Source organism: Haliotis rubra, unplaced genomic scaffold, assembly GCF_003918875.1.
Source record: "Haliotis rubra isolate DU_JTF1 unplaced genomic scaffold, ASM391887v1 Scf1363, whole genome shotgun sequence".
NCBI lineage: Eukaryota > Metazoa > Mollusca > Gastropoda > Lepetellida > Haliotidae > Haliotis > Haliotis rubra.
Window position 1 is genome coordinate 130,975 of NW_025765296.1, and position 18,696 is coordinate 149,670.

General features: G+C 37.0%; 1 protein-coding gene across 1 annotated transcript in view; it reads right to left on the reverse strand.

The window, feature by feature from the left end:
- Positions 1 to 18,442, reverse strand: part of LOC124268133 (ER membrane protein complex subunit 10-like) — a 44,074-nt gene extending 25,632 nt beyond the window's left edge. Inside the window, 7 exon segments of the mRNA XM_046703149.1 lie at positions 9,306 to 9,335; positions 9,337 to 9,403; positions 11,082 to 11,263; positions 11,847 to 11,951; positions 14,325 to 14,440; positions 15,266 to 15,323; positions 18,272 to 18,442. Coding sequence (XP_046559105.1) covers positions 9,306 to 9,335; positions 9,337 to 9,403; positions 11,082 to 11,263; positions 11,847 to 11,951; positions 14,325 to 14,440; positions 15,266 to 15,323; positions 18,272 to 18,442 — 729 coding nt within the window.
- Positions 18,443 to 18,696: the final 254 nt, after the last annotated feature.

Genomic DNA, 18,696 nt, shown 5'->3' on the forward strand with positions numbered 1-18,696 from the left:
CTGAAAAAAGAGGCTTCTTAAAATGGGACCAGTGCTAAAGAGACCAAACCAACCACAATCATCTTGATCTACAGAACACAACCATCAGTATCTCCAATATCAATTGAAAGAACCACCATAATATTTTAGATGACAATAGCATCCATCAAGATCACAAATAAAAAGAAAACAACTGTTAACATCTGTATAGGACAATGATATAATAATCAGTACATATGGAAACTGAGCTGCGCTTGTATGAGCCAAGGTCAAGGATTATTTTACTAGTGACCTCATACCAGTAGAGGTCAATGTGACACACAACCAGTGATCTTTATATAGTACAGCTTACAGCAATGTGGACAAGTACAGTTGCAATGGAAGTGTTAAATGAAAAGCATTTCTGTATTGACATCCCCAAATTCTGATGAACCAGTCATTAAAAGACACAGTTCAGAAAATAATCTTCATTTTGCAATTCTTATCATCCCTATCACAGCATTTGGATGTATTGGAAATATTCTGAGTCTCTTTTGTACTTTATTCATCATCATGATGGACTCTTTTACAAATTATTGTCTTGCTGCACTTGCTGTGTCTGATTCTTCTTCGTGCTGTTCCACAGCCTTTGGTATTCCATGATTATCATCTACAAGTCACGTTGATCCCAGGAGCTTCGCCAATCTCCGTCAGCTTGACATATCCGGGTTATTGGTGCTTATGGGAGTGTTGTAACTCGCCCGAATCACAACTTGGTTGACAACACTTCTAAGCATTGAAAGGTTTGTTGCTGTGATATTGTCCGATGAAAGCGAGAACCATCTGTGGCAAGAAGCAAACACACCTCGCATCCTGATGATCTATTTACTGACAATCATTGCCTTCCTGCCCCATGCTCTGAAATACCAACAGAAACTGTAACCAATAACAACAGAACTATTGTCATCCTTCAAAAGACGACGATTCTTGAAAGAACTATCAATTCTGTGCCATTTATGGCACGATCCTCAACATTTTGTTCCGCTTTGTCCCCATAGTTCTGCTAATAATTCTGAACATCTCATTGTGAAAGCCATACGGCAAACCTTGGAATCTCCGTCGTGATCATGAGCAAGGGAGGTAACCTTGCAACATGTCTGAACAGAATCGTGATCACAATAATGCTCCTTATTGTTTCCTTTGTCTTCCTAATTTGCATACTGCCAGGAGCTCTCAACAGTATCACATCCCAAATAAGGCAAGATTACTCCCGCCTTGGATCTAACTGAAACCTCTTTTGCTTGCATTTCATGCATGACCTACTTCCTTTGAAACTGTGAATTCATCAATAAATTTTATCATCTATATGGCTTTTAGTGCCAAATTTTGGCCGAACTTATCAAGAAATATTTTGCTGTATAAAGCCAACAGCTGTTTCGCGCAGTTCAACAAGGGAGATAATTCGCTTTGTTCGGGGTCCCCTGGGATCAACAGGTTCATCTGGGTGTAATGGTACTCGTGAGTTCCGACTATCAGCTATACTGACTGATCAGCTTAAGACACCAGTTCCACAAGTCAAGATGTACAGCAATATCCAGCTTTGACATGGAAAATATTAAACTGTTGAGTCAACGTGATAAAACCTCTCTCAGGTGAGAGTGACACTGAGTAGTTCAGTACAGCTGAACTGTCTATAGTGTGGAAATGTTCAGTACAGCTTAGCAGCCAATGGAGTTGTAAAGTTTGGCTGAATAGTCTGGAGACCAGTTCAGTACAGTCTTAAAGATTTGAATAGTTTGGCTGAACAGTATGGAGAGTTGAACAGTTAAGTTGAACAATCTGGAGAGTTGAATAGTTTGGCTCAACAATGTTGAGAGATGAATAGTTCGAAGGATAGCTTTTATTGAGATATATACTTTAGTAAAACTGAATGAAGTTGGTCAGTGGTATAGTTCAGTACAGCTGAACAGTTGAATAGTTATAGATCACATGCAACCAAAAATCAAACATAATTAAAACACACAATTATCACTTATTCATGACATATAATATACATTGCTGATTATGAAAAACATATAAACAAAATTATAAGCGTACAATCACAAATCAAAAGTGCAATATTTTGTATTTTGGGTTTACTTCCCAAGAAACGAAGCAGCCGGGATACCGAACCCAGTCAGAGCGGTTCCTTTGCAGTCAGAGCGGCTCATTGTGTGTGTATATAAAGAGATGTTGGATTTTGTAAATATATGCTCATTTTTGTGTATAACATTTTGCAATCAACAGACATCATAACATGTCATGTGTACAAGTATCACACCTGCCTGTCTGTGTAATTACATAATGTGACAGAGACTGAACTCGGGCCATAAATCAATGCGTTTTGTTTATGGTGTATAGCCTGATAGGTGTTAAGTTCAAATTGCATGTGGTCAGTGATCGAAGTTGTGTTTTGCATATTGTCATTAGCAGACAGGCAGGCAGACACATAGGTGTCAATAAAACAGACATTGAGTTTTGTCTGCGTGACAACGACATATCTATATCACAGTTAGAAATTCTGTCAACGCTAAATAAATGACATTGCTTTTAAGTATAGAACTGAGAAAATGACTCCGGTAAGAAGAACGTGTGGTGAAATAGATAAATGAAATTATATAAACAGTTAAATCGGTAATCTACTGTCATAACAAAAAAAGTCCGCGTCTGTGAAATATCAACAAAACATTAGAAAAATAGCTCACACCAAAGCCTTCACCGAGTATTCACCGGACAACCCGGCCTAAGCTGCGGAACTTATTTCACTGCGATGTGACCTTTAAAAACATCAGCTGAACAGTCTGGTGAGTTCAATGCTTTGGTTCAAAAGACTTGAGTGAGATGCACATTTCAGTAAATCTGGTGGAATAGTTCAGGATAGATGAACAGCCTGGACAATGAAATAGTACAATTAATAATTGAACAGACATGATGGGGAGGTAAAGTTTGTCATTGTGGAAATGATTCAGATGGGGAGGTAAAGTTTGTCATTGTGGAAATGATTCAGATCTGATATAGTTTAGTAGACACAGATTAACAATCAGTAGATTTATGATACTTCATCAAAACTCAGTGTGATTTGATACAGTTCTGAACAGCTGAACAGTGATATGGTTCAGGGGAAAGACTTAACAATGGCACCACCAGCCACAGTCTCAACACTGGTGTTATTAGTACAGCTGAGCAGCCCGAGAGTGAAATAGTTCATTACAGCTGAGCAGCATTGAGAGATTCTAATTGAGAGTGGATAGGTTTGATTAGGACTGTATTGAGAAAAATATCAGAACAGCTTAATATACTGTATAGTAGATTTGAACAGAGGAAAAGTTCAGTACAGGTGAACATCCTGGACAGTGGAATAGTTCAATACAACAGAGCAGCCAGGAGTGCTGTAGTAACCAGCTTCACAACTTATTCACAGTGTGTAATATGTCTTCAAATTCATTGTAAATGGTATGTCTGTCTGTCTGTCTGTGATTATGTTTTGCATCATTTACAGAAACCAAATATATCTCCTACATGTTATTAGCAGAAGATATTACTATTGTCTCAAGTCTGCATGGTCATCATTGAATAACAAAACATGCACCACACAATTTCATTTGTCCATTCATAAGATTTTCACAGCTATTTTCTTGAATTGGGTCTTTAATTCAGCTGGTGGAAATCTGTAGTATATCTGACATTAAGAAGGAGACTCCCTGTTGACCTTTACGCACCATACTTCTCTTTGTGCAGAAGAATTGGTAACTTTTATATCACCATGATTTAATGATATGTCGGTAATTTTCAAAACTTTGAGGATGTCAACATATTCACTGGTGTTTTGTGTTTTTTTTCATTATACCCTGAATCTTTTTCTCGAAAACTTTCATACTGCTCCCTGAAGGGATAACAGAGTTATGAATAACAAGGCCTTTACTTGTACAGAGACTGCATTAGACAATAACAATACAATCAGCAGCTTCCTGGGTATTCAAACAATAAACAGTCCTCAATTGGGTTTAAGAGTGTTCACCTGTGAAGATCCAGCTTAGAATTGGTCTTCAGCAACCCATGTTTGTCGTAAGAGACGAGTAACGGGACCGAGTGAGTACCGAGTGGTTAGACTTGCTGACTTGGTTAACACATGTCCTCATATCCCAACTTCGTAGGTCGATGCTCATAATGCTCATCAGTGGATTGTCTGGTCCAGACTGGATTATTTACAGACCGCCGCCATATATAATATTGCTAAATGTGGCGTTAAACAACAAATCAAACCAAACCAAATGTTTATGATACGGTATATATGTACATGAAATACAAAAAATATATTACCATTTACAATTTTTCATACAAGCACACACGCAACATTGAAATAACAACAACCAGTGTATAACAACACTCAGCATTATGACCCACTCATCCTTTCTGGTTGAGTTCCTGAGTTACTTTAAATATATATTTAATGGTCCAATGAGGGATCACCCAAACATAAACATGTGTATTGGTTGTTAAGAATCTTATATCTCCTGTTGTGGGTTGCAGCTGATACAAATCATAAACAGCATTTTAGCAAAAGTATTAACGTCTTTAAACATCCATAGACAGGACTGTGGGAGTTGAAATACTGGTATATTGAATACCCAAAGAAAACTATCAATACCCAATGTGAAAAATATCCTTGTGAATACTTAGTGGCTTAATATATAATCTGTAGCCCTGTGTTGTGAGGTGGGATTATTTAGGAGGACTCGTCTCTATGTCAGTGTGTGCATTCACTTTATCCACTGAATTATCAGGATTAAACCAACTCGTTTCTCATACTTCCATTGATACATTAGGGGCGTGCTCATTGAAGTTATCAAATGAGTGGGCCTTTTGCTGATTTATGTATTTTTGTAGGATATAAGGATACATATATATTTTCCAATGCACCGAAAAAAAAATTCATTTCACTCATTATCACATACTGCTATGGACTGTTGATTGTCTTCTTGATGAATAATGTTTCATATATATCATAGATGCATTGAATAATATGTCATTCACGTCAACAATAAACTTTCTTTTCAATTACTGTCAGTGGTCAGCCCTGACCTTTTCAAAGATGATTTGATCATCTTTGTGCCTGGGCTCACTTGTGTACAGTATCCTATCTGAAGCCAGTGATTTCATGTTTACTGAAATGTTTGGTCCAAACTTTATGTAGATGGATGAAAAAAATCCCCTTTCATTATGTTACTGTTGATGAAGAAATTCAAATTAAGTTCTACTGTTGCATGTTGGGCTGAGTTTTAGTGGTTGATATTTTTAGCATTTGTCGCTAGGTTCTCCATATTTCATCATCCTTGTATGCCCATAAGTGATGACAGACTGATGAACATCATCAAGCTTTACAAGGTTGACTATGAACAACTTGAATCCTATTATTGCTTGGAGTATGACTGTCTATTACAAAGTCTAGTCCCCTTTGAATTTGATAGTATACTGTATATCTAACATGTTATAAGCATGCAATATTTTGTGATCTAAAAGTTGACTATATTTGTGACAATGCATCCTACTTATTTTGTATTGCAAATGTTAATGATTTCATAGCCTTTGTTCACTGTTATATTTCATATTTCTCTACTCTGACACAGGCTGACATAGCATAGATATAGATCATGGAATATACTGTACTTACTACATTAGATGCTATGTTTCCAATACGCTCTAACTGACACTCTATCAATGAAAAATAGAACCCAAGTCTCTAGTTGAGGTAAACTGTGTGCACGAAATCACTAGACGCCCTGGCGTCTTATAAAGGAAATACACACAATTACTGAAGTTTGATCTTAAAATTGATTGCAAGAAATAGCTAATGTCAACAATGTGACAACCAGTTTTTCAATCTTCCTCTGGTTATATGTTTAACAGCAAAACATTTGGTTTGTTATCATTGTAATAACTATGATTTTATGTGTACATTTATCTTATTTCATGTTTGCATAAAGAAATGTACAAGCACCCCTATTTTTGCTGTCATGTAAGAACAAATATTTTTCCATTTTGTTTACTCAGAGTTAAACAGACTGATGAGATGTGTACATATGACCAGTTGACAATCCTAATATTTTGTAACTAGTTTGTTTAAAAGAGTGAGTTGTGGTACACATGATAAATATTTGTTAACTATGTCTTTAAGAGTTATGTATAGTTTTACAAAGTGTCAGCATATTTTGTGATGTCTCAATAAAACGTGTTAGCAAATACATTTTTGTGTTTTCGACCCTGAATGAAGAAAGCATTATGAATGATTTGTTTTATGTCACAACAACCAATACTGTATCAGCAACGTCATGACAGACAATACAAATCAGACAATTGGTTGATTTGAGCAAGGTTGCACAGTATTATTGTATTATTCATATATTTATCTACACATTCTCTGATGTTTATATTCAAGTCTGGAACAAATTTCCTGAAAAATTCCCAAATTTGGACAAAAGATGTCCTGCAGATGAGACATGCTTAGACATTATTTCATCAATTCAGTTTCAGCATACCAGCCACAAGACTTCAGTGTTCATTGTTCATGTAGAATTTGATTCAATTTAACATCATTGTTATATGGTGACAAGCATCAATCAAATCAGAGAATCTGACCACCTGATCCAATATTCTGCCAGGAACAGGCTTCACTGGTTATTTGTTTGCTTAACCCAGCACACAGAAGTTTTCCAGCTACAGTCAAATCCTCGATGAATCGAATGCGGTGTCTCGAATATTATGCATAACTCAAGTACCTGTCGGTCCCGACCATTCCCTGTTATAATTGTCATCATTTGAATACCGGTTACACGAATTCGTCTCATAAATACACATGATGACTCGAAGGAAATTTGGTCCCATGAGATTCAAACAACAGCAATCTTGTATACATAAGCCGAAGTCAATCAATGAGAAGTTGATTGGTGTAGCAAACTGATCCAATTAACAAACCAGCTGCTCACACCTTTCCGCCATTGACGAAAAGTGAGTTCAAAGGCAGATTAGTTTTTTTACTGAAATCACTGTCTGTGCTAATCAGACTGGAACTGATAAGGTGTCCCTATTAGTGATATGGAAATCATTAGATAAACAAATGCTTAGGGCGGAGGAATTAGGACTGGATCATAATTTTTTCTACCCTCATAGACATACCTATGTCTCGAATACATCGATAAGTCGAATTTATTACTTAGTCCCCAGCGATTCGACTCATCGGGATTTGACTGTATATGGTGGCAGTCTGTAAATGATCGAGTCAGATCAGATACTCAAGTGATTGACATCATGAGCATCAATCACAGCAACTGGGTATGATGGCGTGTCAGCCAAGTCAGCAAGCCTGACCACCCAATCCCATTAGTAGCCTCTTCACGACAAGCATGGGTTGCTGAAGGCCAATTCTAACCTGGATCTTCACAGGTTTCATTATCTCCAAAATCAAAAGACGTAATATCATTGTAACACTGTAATTGGGACAAGATGACATGCAACAACCAAGCCCAGCAGACCTGACAATTCTATTGTGTTAGTTGACTCTTACGACTACAAAGCATGGGTTTCTGAAGACCATTTCTAACTTTCGGATCTTAACTGGCTTCACTTGTACCACTGTGGAGTCAACATTTGGCAAATCAAGGACAAAATTACCTACTAGGCTGTCATATCAACTTCATAAAACATCCACTTTTCAGGCCAGGTGTTTAGTATGACAGTATGAATTTCCATTATTTTAAAAATAAAAAATCAGTAGTTTTTTAGTTCGTTTAAGAAAACTCATGCTTCTGATGGATCAACCCTTGAAAAACCAGATGTCAGTCTATCCAGTCTGTTTTAGCCTACCATCAGTATAATATTTATTAAAATGAGCAAAGGAAAATATACTTATATATAAAATGCTTCAAGACAGAATGATGATACTTTTATGGATATACAACTTCTTTATTCTGTGATGTTTCGACATAGATTCTTATGTAGTTGTCAAGAGAGGCAACCATAATCTAGAGAGAATGTTTACGACATAATTCAAGAAGTTGTATATCCATAAATAGTATCATCATTCTTCATCATCTCAACTTCTAAAATGCCCATCAAACAAGTCATACTTCAACATAAGTCAGTCAAACCAGTGATTGAAAGAATAAGAAGCATGAAATCTCACAAGTGGATGATGACAAGCTATCCCTCACTGTGCCTTGACTAACACTTAGCAAGCTTAATCACAGAAATACAATTATATAAAATATATTTGCAAAATAGAAAGTAGAATCTAAATGCATCCTCGATAATCTCCAAGGTACAGTTCGAGAAAGTACTCCTCTAAAGATCTCCACTAAGTACCCAGGATGCATCTACAGCTCGGTTCGATAATTGTATTACCTCCTTTGCTGGCTCGCTGTCTCACAGTAGCCAATCAGATACACTGTTACAACCGGGCTAGTCAGTGTCAACAAAGATGGTGGCTGCAGCAGCGAAGGAAGGCTTTTGTTATTGTGCGACTCAGATTTAGGGAGAAAATCATTCAGACAAATTGACAGGGTCTGAAACCTTAACAAATATATGCAGGAACTCTTCTAGCTCTTTCAGGATACCTCTGCAACAATTGTGTTGCTTAAGTTTTAGTGGTTAGATAAAAGAGTGAAAGTGAGTTATTGTGATTGGTGATTGGTACACTTCCCAGTAGACACCTGATTGGCTAAAAAGCCAGCAAAGGGAGTTAATACATATATCGGTCCAAGGCGTAGATCTATCCAGGGTACTTGTGGAGATTTAACAGAACATATACCCTGAGAGTATCAAGGATGATCGAAATTGAGTTGAGAATTATTTTTAATATTCCAGAGCTGAATCAATCTAGACTTGCCAAACCATTCTAAACTTGTGTCAGATTTGTTGTTTTAGTGTATTCTCCTGGCTCTTGGAGACAGGATACACAGAACCCTATTAACCAATACAGTTTAGTTTACAAACTACTGGAGACTTCATCGATACTGTCCACTTCTACGATACTGCCACCACAGAGCTAAAGCTACTCACAGATGTGGAAATAATTCAAAACTTAGTAGGAATCATTTTGGATTTGATCGATTTTATCCTTTGTCATGAACTGGTCTGATCCAGTTGATCAAGCGTCCAGTAAAATTGGATACAACAAATAACTACAGACCAAAGTTTCTTTGAATATTTTGAAAGAAAACATGAATGTTTTCACAACTGCATATGAAGACATAACCAAGGATTGATCACCTGCCTTGTATTAAGATAACTTCAATATTGTAGGGTGTACTCACATATTTTCCAAAGAATGATCTGTTGTCTCCCTTGTTGACCTTTGGCCTTCTCTGCCTCTTCCTTTTCATTTTTCTCAATGTATGTCTGTGTGTCTGGACTGAAGTGAAAAAAATGATTCTCCATTCAAGTATCCATTTTAAATGATGGGATTCATAGCAGCATTTAAAATTATGAATAAAAGGTTTTTTATATTGTTTGAATGTATTGAGACCATCAATATCAAATATATCTAATATTAGGCTTACGAACAAAAGGACCCTTTAAATTTTAGGCTTAATTTTTAAACACAGGGTGGCATTCATGAAGTGAGTGAGTGAGTGAGTGAGTGAGAAAATTGGGTTCAGCTAAGGTCTAAATAAACAGTACTTCAGACGTGAACTGCGGGCATGGGTATATAGAGACATAACTGGGGCCAACAGGGATTTCTTTTAACCCTACGTTACAAACACACTGAAACAGGATGAGGAGTGAGTGAGTAAGTTTAAGTTTTATCGCACTCAGAAATATTCCAGCTATATGGCGGTCTGTAAATAATCGAGTCTGGACCAGACAATCCAGTGATCAACAGCATGAGCATCGATCTGCGCAATTGGAAACCGATGACATGTGTCAACCAAGCCAGCGAGCCTGACCACCCGATCCCGTTAGGCGCCTCTTATGACAAACATGGGTTACTGAAGATCAATATTCTAACCCGGACCATCACGGGTCCTGAAACTGGATGAATCATTCAGCAGTATTGAGATATGACATTCCTATGAACAGTATTCCTGTTCTATACCAGCAATCCCCAACTTACTGAAGGAGGAAAGCCCAAAAGAACACAGGTTGTAGAAGTGGGATTACTTATGAAAACTGTGAGGATGATATTGAGCTCAACCCTTTTTATTAGCCACCAAATCTCCCACATAAGCAATTGAAATTTTTACAAGCAGTTTTGTTCCTTACTTTATTATGGAGGAAAGCCCATTATTCCACTTTAGATCTGGCTACTAAAAGACAATTGGCCTAAAAGGTCTTACACTTTGGCTCCAAAAAAGGCTGGAAGGGGATAAAACTTCATTAAAATAAACCATGGGTAGGAATCAGCTTTAACCTGAATGTGGGATCTTAACTTATGTGATGTGGTAAAGAAGCGAGTACAGGCATTGGGGGCCAGGAACCAGTTGTCGATTAATGACCAGAATCGTCAGGGATCAGACAGAATTTCAACAACAAAATTCCTTTCATTCTGAGGCTTCATCCCTCATTTTGAAAGCAGTGTCACCACATGAACTTGTAAATACCTTCTACACACCATTCAAACATGAAACCTTGCCCCTTTTGGGGACCCTGTTCAATTTGTTCTTTAGTTGTGCACTTTCAACAGAAGGCATTGATCATTGGAAGGGAGATAACTTTTCAGTTATTGACAATAGAGAGATAACCATTCACAAAGTTCTTCAGTCAGCTGTTTTTCAAAGCACAAAACTATTTCCATAATGATGGAAAATACATTGGGTTTCCTTTTTAAGCAAATTCAAAAACAGGGAAAAGACAGTTTCTTTTACATTACATTTGTCTTTATAACAAGGTTACCTACAGCATGTGAGAGTAAAATTCTGCTTTCTTGTGAAGGAACAGGCTGTTTCTTCTAGCAGTGAAGTGCAGCAAATCTAAGTGTCATAAATATATAAACTTTGTATGCAAAGAGCTACTTGAGATAAATATGAAATAAGGTTGATCGTACACACTACATCAAAAGAATGATGTCTTGGCTGACAAATACTACTTACACAGGTCCAGAAACTGTCAGAACTGCCTCCACAGATGTCTTCCAGTTGGTCAAGTTGGATGCAGGAACATCGGCACCAACACATAAGCCAGGAATAGCAGTCAGTGAGATACCAAGAACCTCTCCAGATTGGTCAAAGTTCACCATCATCTGGTCACTCAGTCCAGACTCATATATTGCACACTACAACAGAAGAAAAGTAATTACAAATTACAAGGACATGAGTGAGAGGTGAGTGAGTGAGTGAGTGAGTGAGTGAGTGAGTGAGTGAGTGAGTGAGTGAGTGAGTGAGAGTGAGAGAGAGAGAGAGAGAGAGAGAGAGAGAGAGAGAGAGAGGTTTACACAGGTCATAAATATGTTAAACTTATCATGTGACAGGGGACATCTGTTATCAAATGAGTTTTCATTGTGTATAATTCTAGATTTTCTGTCCCGTTCATTGCTATGAACCTAACCATTGGTTCAGTAAACCTATCTGCTACAGGTAACGTAACTGCAAATAAGCGTAGCAAGAAAACGTGAAAATATGGATCATATTGGGGAGGTGGGAGGGACTTGTGATACATGCATTACTAGAATCATACACAATGGAAACCAGTGTTACATAATATCGTGATAACAATCTAGACGACAAGTTGTTTTTATTCCTGTATCTAGTTATTTTAAATAACTACCAGTCTGAAATGACCAATGTTGTCTGCTCCTGACATTACTAATGTGAAATAATATTTATCTGAAATATTTTCTTGATTCTGGTGACACTTACAGCTCGTGTGAAAGTTGATATATACACTTCATTCTGGGTCTGTTGATCATCCTGCGATGTCACGGGGATTCTTACACGGTAGATGCCATTGCTTTGTGCCAGATTCTGGAAATAGAAGACAACATCAGTTTGTGATATTCCATTAACAGAATAATTAATGGTAGTGAACAAAAGTCACTGAATAGGCCTAGGTATTATACTTCAACCTTTTTTTATCTGAATCGAAAATAACAAATCAATAAATCTTTTTAAGGAATGTTTCCTCGTAAACCTTCTTTGGATAAGCAAGGATTGTCTGATGACATGGTGAGATAGGGGCCAGCTGTGAACTGTATGAACATCTGGACTCAATAGCATGTACATTTTCTATGGACATTGCAAATTTGCAGTTATAAAAAATGCATATTCTCCTTGAATCAGGGCGGATACAGCTTTTTGAGAAAGATGTGTGTGTGTGTGTGTGTGTGTGTGTGTGTGTGTGTGTGTGTGTGTGTGTGTGTGTGTGTGTGTGTGTGTGTGTGTGTGTGTGTGTGTGTGTGTGTGTGAACTGTGTGTGTGTGTGTGTGTGTTGCACACTATTGAGAAAAGGAGGGGTGCACATTTCATTTTCACCAGAGTTTCAATGGTCATTTAACAAACTTTCAGCAGCAAAGAGGGGTGGGGGGTACGCAACCCTGCACCCCCCCTCTGGATCCGCCTATGGAATCTATTCAGTATGTCCAATGTAGTCAAGAGACATATTGTGGCTTTCCTGAGTTTAATTCAAGCTAATCCTGTATACATATTCTTCATGACTGTTTTCTATTATACTAATCTTAAACAGACATAAACCATTTAAGACAAAAATTAGAATTAGGACAACATCATGATAACACTGATCACATCCTACAAATAAAGTATTAACTTGAAGGTGAAGGTCTTATGAAAGTGTTGACATTATCTGTATAATCTCCGCCAATTCCCACTGGGGTCACAACAGTGACAATGAAGTGTTGACGTGGGTTGTGAAAATTGCAGTGGGAGGGGGGCCTTTCATCCCCTCAACAACACTGTGACCCCCAGCTGAGACAATCCTACTCCCTGCAATCCCTGACAGTACAAACACCTGATCCTCCCAATCGCAATCTCCCCCCATCTCTCTTAGTGGCATTGCAAAATAACACTTCAAAGGGACACTGAAGTCACCATCACGATTGTTGTTTCATTAATTTTTACTGAACAAAATCAATTATTTTGCTCAACACAAATATCACAGCAGGATGTTCTGGAACATTTGTTTCATTCTATCTTTGATGGGTACTTCTCATTACAAATTTGCCAAAGGATCTTGATTAACAATCAGTTATTGTCCAAAAGCAAAAATCAATGTGATCCCAACAGTCACACATTGAAGACTCCACAGATAATCATCAACACTGTTTCATATTACATGCATAACAGTTTTGTCAGGTTTGTTGCACAGTTGTGAGTGAGTATGGTTTTACGCCACTTTTAGCAATATTCCAGCAATATCATGGCGGGGACACCAGAAATGGGCTTCACACATTGTACCCATGTGGGGAATTGAACCTCGGTCTTCGGCGAGACGAGCGAGCGCTTTAACCACGGGGCTACCCCACCGCCCCTGTTGTACAGTAGCTTGTTTTGTTTAATTACCATTTAACAGTTAACACATATCACATATATGCAGTATATAACTGTGTTGAATTCTGAATAATCTTTGTCTTCTCACTCAGAAAAATTAAAATAGCTGTCTATTCCTCAGAGAAAAAAAAATCAGCAAGAACCTTATTCAGTTGTCTTGGTTGTGTAATATCTTACAAAATATCGGCTGCTTCAAAAGGCATTTTAATTTGGTGGATTATATCAATCCCTCTAAGGTAGAGTACCTCAAGTTGAGTACCCATGAAGGTCCAGGTTAGAATGAACCGTCAGTAACCCATGCTTGTCAAGGGAAATTACTTTGCAGAAGAATCTGTTCTGCATATCACCATGATTTTATAATATGTTGGTAATTTTTCAAAACTTTGAGGATGTCAACATAATCACAGGCGTTTGGTTTTTTTTTCAGTATGCCTTGAATCTTTTTCTCCTAAACTTTCATACTGCTCCCTGAAGGGATAAGAGAGTTATGAATAACAAGGCCTTTACTTGTACAGAGACTGCATTAGACAATAACAATACAATCAGCAGCTTCCTGGGTATTCAAACAAAAAAGGCCTTTAGTTGGGTTTATGAAGTGTTCACCTATGAAGATCCAGCTTAGAATTGGTCTTCCGTAACCCATGTTTGTCATAAGAGGCGACTAACAGGATCAGGGTTGCTTACTGGGTTGAAACATGTCATCGCATCCCAATTGCGTAGTTCGATGTTCGTGCTGTTGATCCCTGGATTGTCTGGTCCAGATCAGATTATTTACAGACCGCCGCCATATAGCTGGAATATTGCTGATTGCAGCGTAAAACTAAACTCACTCACCTCGAGTTGAGACCTCTCTTCTGGAGAGAGTGGGGCTGTCTGTGTGAAGCGAGCACGGTTTCCTTTCAGTGAGTGTATGACAATAGTTCCTCTCTTGGTGTACACAGGGTTGGGGCCTGAAACAAAATGCACTTTAACAGTCTACATGGACTTTTTAATGGATATAAACCCTGCTACTCATGATATGAACAATGATGAAGACTAGTCTTGTATGTGCACACATAAGAATTACCTATACAGACCTGCAGTTTAAAGCTCAATATGAACAAGGTTACTAAATGGCAATGTTTCTGTGGCAGTGAATTATTTAGTATCAGTACTAAAAAAGGAGTATTGATGCAGCATGTACAGTATCAGTATCAAATTGTTATCTCTTGACTGAATTCTGTCATTCTTACACTTCCAGCAATATACTTCTACAGTGTTACAAGTCTTTTTTCTATGGTTTGGGCGTGTTGGAAATGGCATATGTTAAAGTTGCAGGAACTTCATAATGTTTCAGGACTGTTGTTTCCAATACAACATTTAAAATGATTTTCAAAGCTTGATTTTTTTCTCCATATCACATACATAATATCATTGCTAATCAATACAAATGTTTCATTTCCACTGAGGTTTCCAAGAAAACGTTTAGCAGTTTCTTTTCCATTAGTTTCCATGCTTGAAATAACTATGAAATGTTTTATTTTAGTGTTATCAACACATCTCAGTGTTTTTATGATATCAGGATTTCTCCTAAACTTTCAGCCTTCCTTTGGTCAATTTGAATGAAACCAAAGGAAAAAAATGGATGACAGATCTTTGTCATGGACCAAAGATGGAGAAAGCACCAAAGAATAAGCTCACATTTTCATAAGCTTAAAATACAAACAGAAATTGATTCTTTCATATACATGATCGCTTTAGTTAAGGTTTTTCAGCACTTAATTTAATCAAGTTACCTCTATCAAATGAGTGTTCCACTGTAAGTGTTCGAGATCCTTCAAATTCATCTTCAAACTGAAATTAGAAAAACATTTAAGAACATATTGCATTTATCTATAATCTAAACAACCAGCTAACACATTGGCAGCTGTACATTCCAAGGTTTGATTATCAGTCCATTATTGTTTATTCACATAAAAATGTAAAGACAAGTAAATTTCAAAGAAAATAGTTTTCAATTATGTGGAATTGTGATCTGATAACAGATGCAAACCACATTCATACTTATCACATGACTACACGTCTTCACATCATTATCAAAACAACTACGTAAAACATTTTGCAATATATTCAGTTCTTTGATTGGCATTCCAGAAGTTGGGTAGATGAAAAATGAGGACTATTTTTATGGATATACAACTTCTGTATTCTATATAGGCTGATGTTTAGACATAGATTCTAATGTTGTTTAGGGTTGGGTGATAATACTGGTTAACCGGTATATAGCAGTTCGAACTTCATATAACACGATATATTGCGGTACACTTTTCGTGAACCGGTTCACCCGATACGATCGGCAATTTCTGTGACCACGATCGGTAAGTTTCGTGATGTAGTTGAAAATAATTGATAAGATTTGCATTTCCTTTATATCATTATGCATTAATAGTTTTGAGAATGTATATTGGTCAATCACATCTGTGTGCTGACAGTGGCCAGTGGCATTGTTTCAAATGAAAGGAAGACAGTAATATCATTACCTTAGTTAACCCATCTAACACCACAGGCCGGAATACCGACAAGACGTCACAAGTCCCCAGTAAAGCGATCAAAATGGTATATAATTTTAGGAACCTACCTAACATATGATTTACTTTATTAAATCTATCACTTTTCACATGTCTGAAAATACTTATTACATTTCAAATGAACATATATTATCGACAGAATTAGAATTATACACTATTTTTGCAATGTTATTGAAAACAAAAACGATTCGGCAACGGGTCCACATCAAAGTTGTCAAAGAGCAAAGTAACGATGTTTTGAGGAAATAATTAAACAAATTGAATAAACTAAAGAATAAAATCAAGAACAGTACTCATAAAAGTTGCCAAACATACATCATAAGTTACTATTTTCCATTTTTTTTGAGTGTGATCATGAAATGTAAGCCAAATAACATTTCAGAAAAGCCAGCCTCTTAACTTCACGCGCTTGCATCAATCGATGTTTGATGCTAAAATATGTGCTTGAAGCATTTTTGTCACAGGTCATAACCAATACGACAACTAAGTTCCATAAGGTGGTGATTTTGTGAGTAACCCGTTCAGAATAGGATGATTTTGCCCAAAACTTTCATCTAAATCTTTCGTCTAAGTTTTCGTTTACAAGGACGGGTGTCCATTGCTGTAATAATATTGGTTGCCTTAGCTCACGCGGCATGATTTTGACCAATCACGCAGCCTTATAGCAGACATTAAGTAACTAATTTCGTGTCATCCCGGCAAGCCGGATGGCAACTCGTACCTCTCTCACGGCCCTGTTCACGACTAGTCTAGGAATAAGAAAAACAAGATTTATGGATGTCAACTTCTTTATTGTGAACAACACTCCGAAACGTCGTGTTATCTTGCTTTTCTTATGCATTCCACTTATAAATACCGTTCAAAGATTTAGTCTGGGAATATTTCCAAAGATAGATAACTCAGAATTTCCAAACATGGCCACTCCTTGAAAGGCATGTTCAGTAAGTTTCTTATGTCGTTAACAAATATAAGTAAAAAGATAATTTTAGTATCCTGGAACTAATAATGAAAATCGATAATCGCAAAGAAACTATTTGACTCCATTCATTACTACTCGCCTCTTTCCGTGACCTACGCTATTCGGCTTGTCACGAATAACAGGAATTGGTCACTTAATGTATTTGACTCATTTCACATTTTACTACACGCTGATTGCCACGATTTTTGGCAGTAACTATATTCTATATATATAGGTAACGAAGTCTTCTTATCCAGTTATCGGGAAATAGCCGTCCATACATATTATTTCAGATACCTTTTATAATAGATTTCAGTAAAATGGTAAATATAGAAGAAAAAGGTAAGGGATATTATGACATATCACAATTGGAAAAAATCGCTGCATTTTGGCTTCCTTCGTGGTTTATCTAGACATTATAATGTGTAAACTTACATTTCATTAAAACTTAACTTAAATTGTTGTACTTGTTAACTTCAAATAGTGAGTGAGTGAGTTATTATTTAACGCCACATCGGGCAATACTTTCAAATAGTGCATGACATGTAGCAGTAAAAATGTTTTACAAGCTGATATTTTCCTTGATAAACATAGGCCTCATCTATGACCTCAGAGTCTCTGGGAACTCGGTGTCATGGCAGTAAAAGCCTCTGGTTGACTGGTGTTGAAAGAGCTAAACCATGTGTCACACTTTCACAATATATTGCAATACGTATTGCAATACGCCAACACATATACGTATAATATCGCAATAATCTGAACATTTTGGCTTATACTCAACCCTAATGTTGTTGTCAAGTAAGTGGTGTCTACTTATATAGAATAAAGAAGTTGTATATCCATAAAAATAGTCCTCATTCTTCATATATTCAGTTGTTGCTCATTTTAGAAATAGTGCAGCATTTCAGGAACATTGAATTGATGGACAGGTTAGAAGTAAACACTCAGGCCTCAAGGTTCAACTTCAAACATGTTCAACAGTTGCAAAAGCAACCTGAAGTTAACTACAATCAAGTCCTGTTAATCCGACTTTGTCCGCTGCACACCAAAATGTCAGATTAACGAATTCTGAGGACAGATCACGCCCATGGTCGAAAACAGGATAATCATGATTCATATCAGGAAGTCACTGTAAATAATGCTAAAAGCGATAATCAATTCAGAGTTCACGTATTTTATTAGCACATAACATTTATAAATCTCATTTGTAATATCAAACACATGTATAACTTTACTTAATACAACAATTTACTCACATGTGTCACATTCATATTACCGTATATCGCTTCCGTAAACGTGTGGACGGAGCCTATACGATACACTATTTTCCTAACAAAAGCGTTCTTGATGCTTTTCTGACATTCATCCTTGCTTGTGAATTTCTTAAGAGTTTGTTGGATATTTTCAAGTACATCAAGATCTGCCATGCTGAGCGATGTCGCAGCTGATGCTCAACAAAGCTTGCAATTTCGGTCAAATGAGTTTAGACAGTAGAAGCATTTGGAATGGTGGATTCTTCGCTGTCATCAATCTCGTCCTCAATGAGTTCGCTGTTTTCAGTCATTCGCACCATGTCGATGATCGATTTATCAGATAATGATTCTTTGCATGGCAGATCGCTGTCTGCATTGATGAAATCTTCAGTTGACATGTTTGGTCCATACACTTTATTCACAACTGT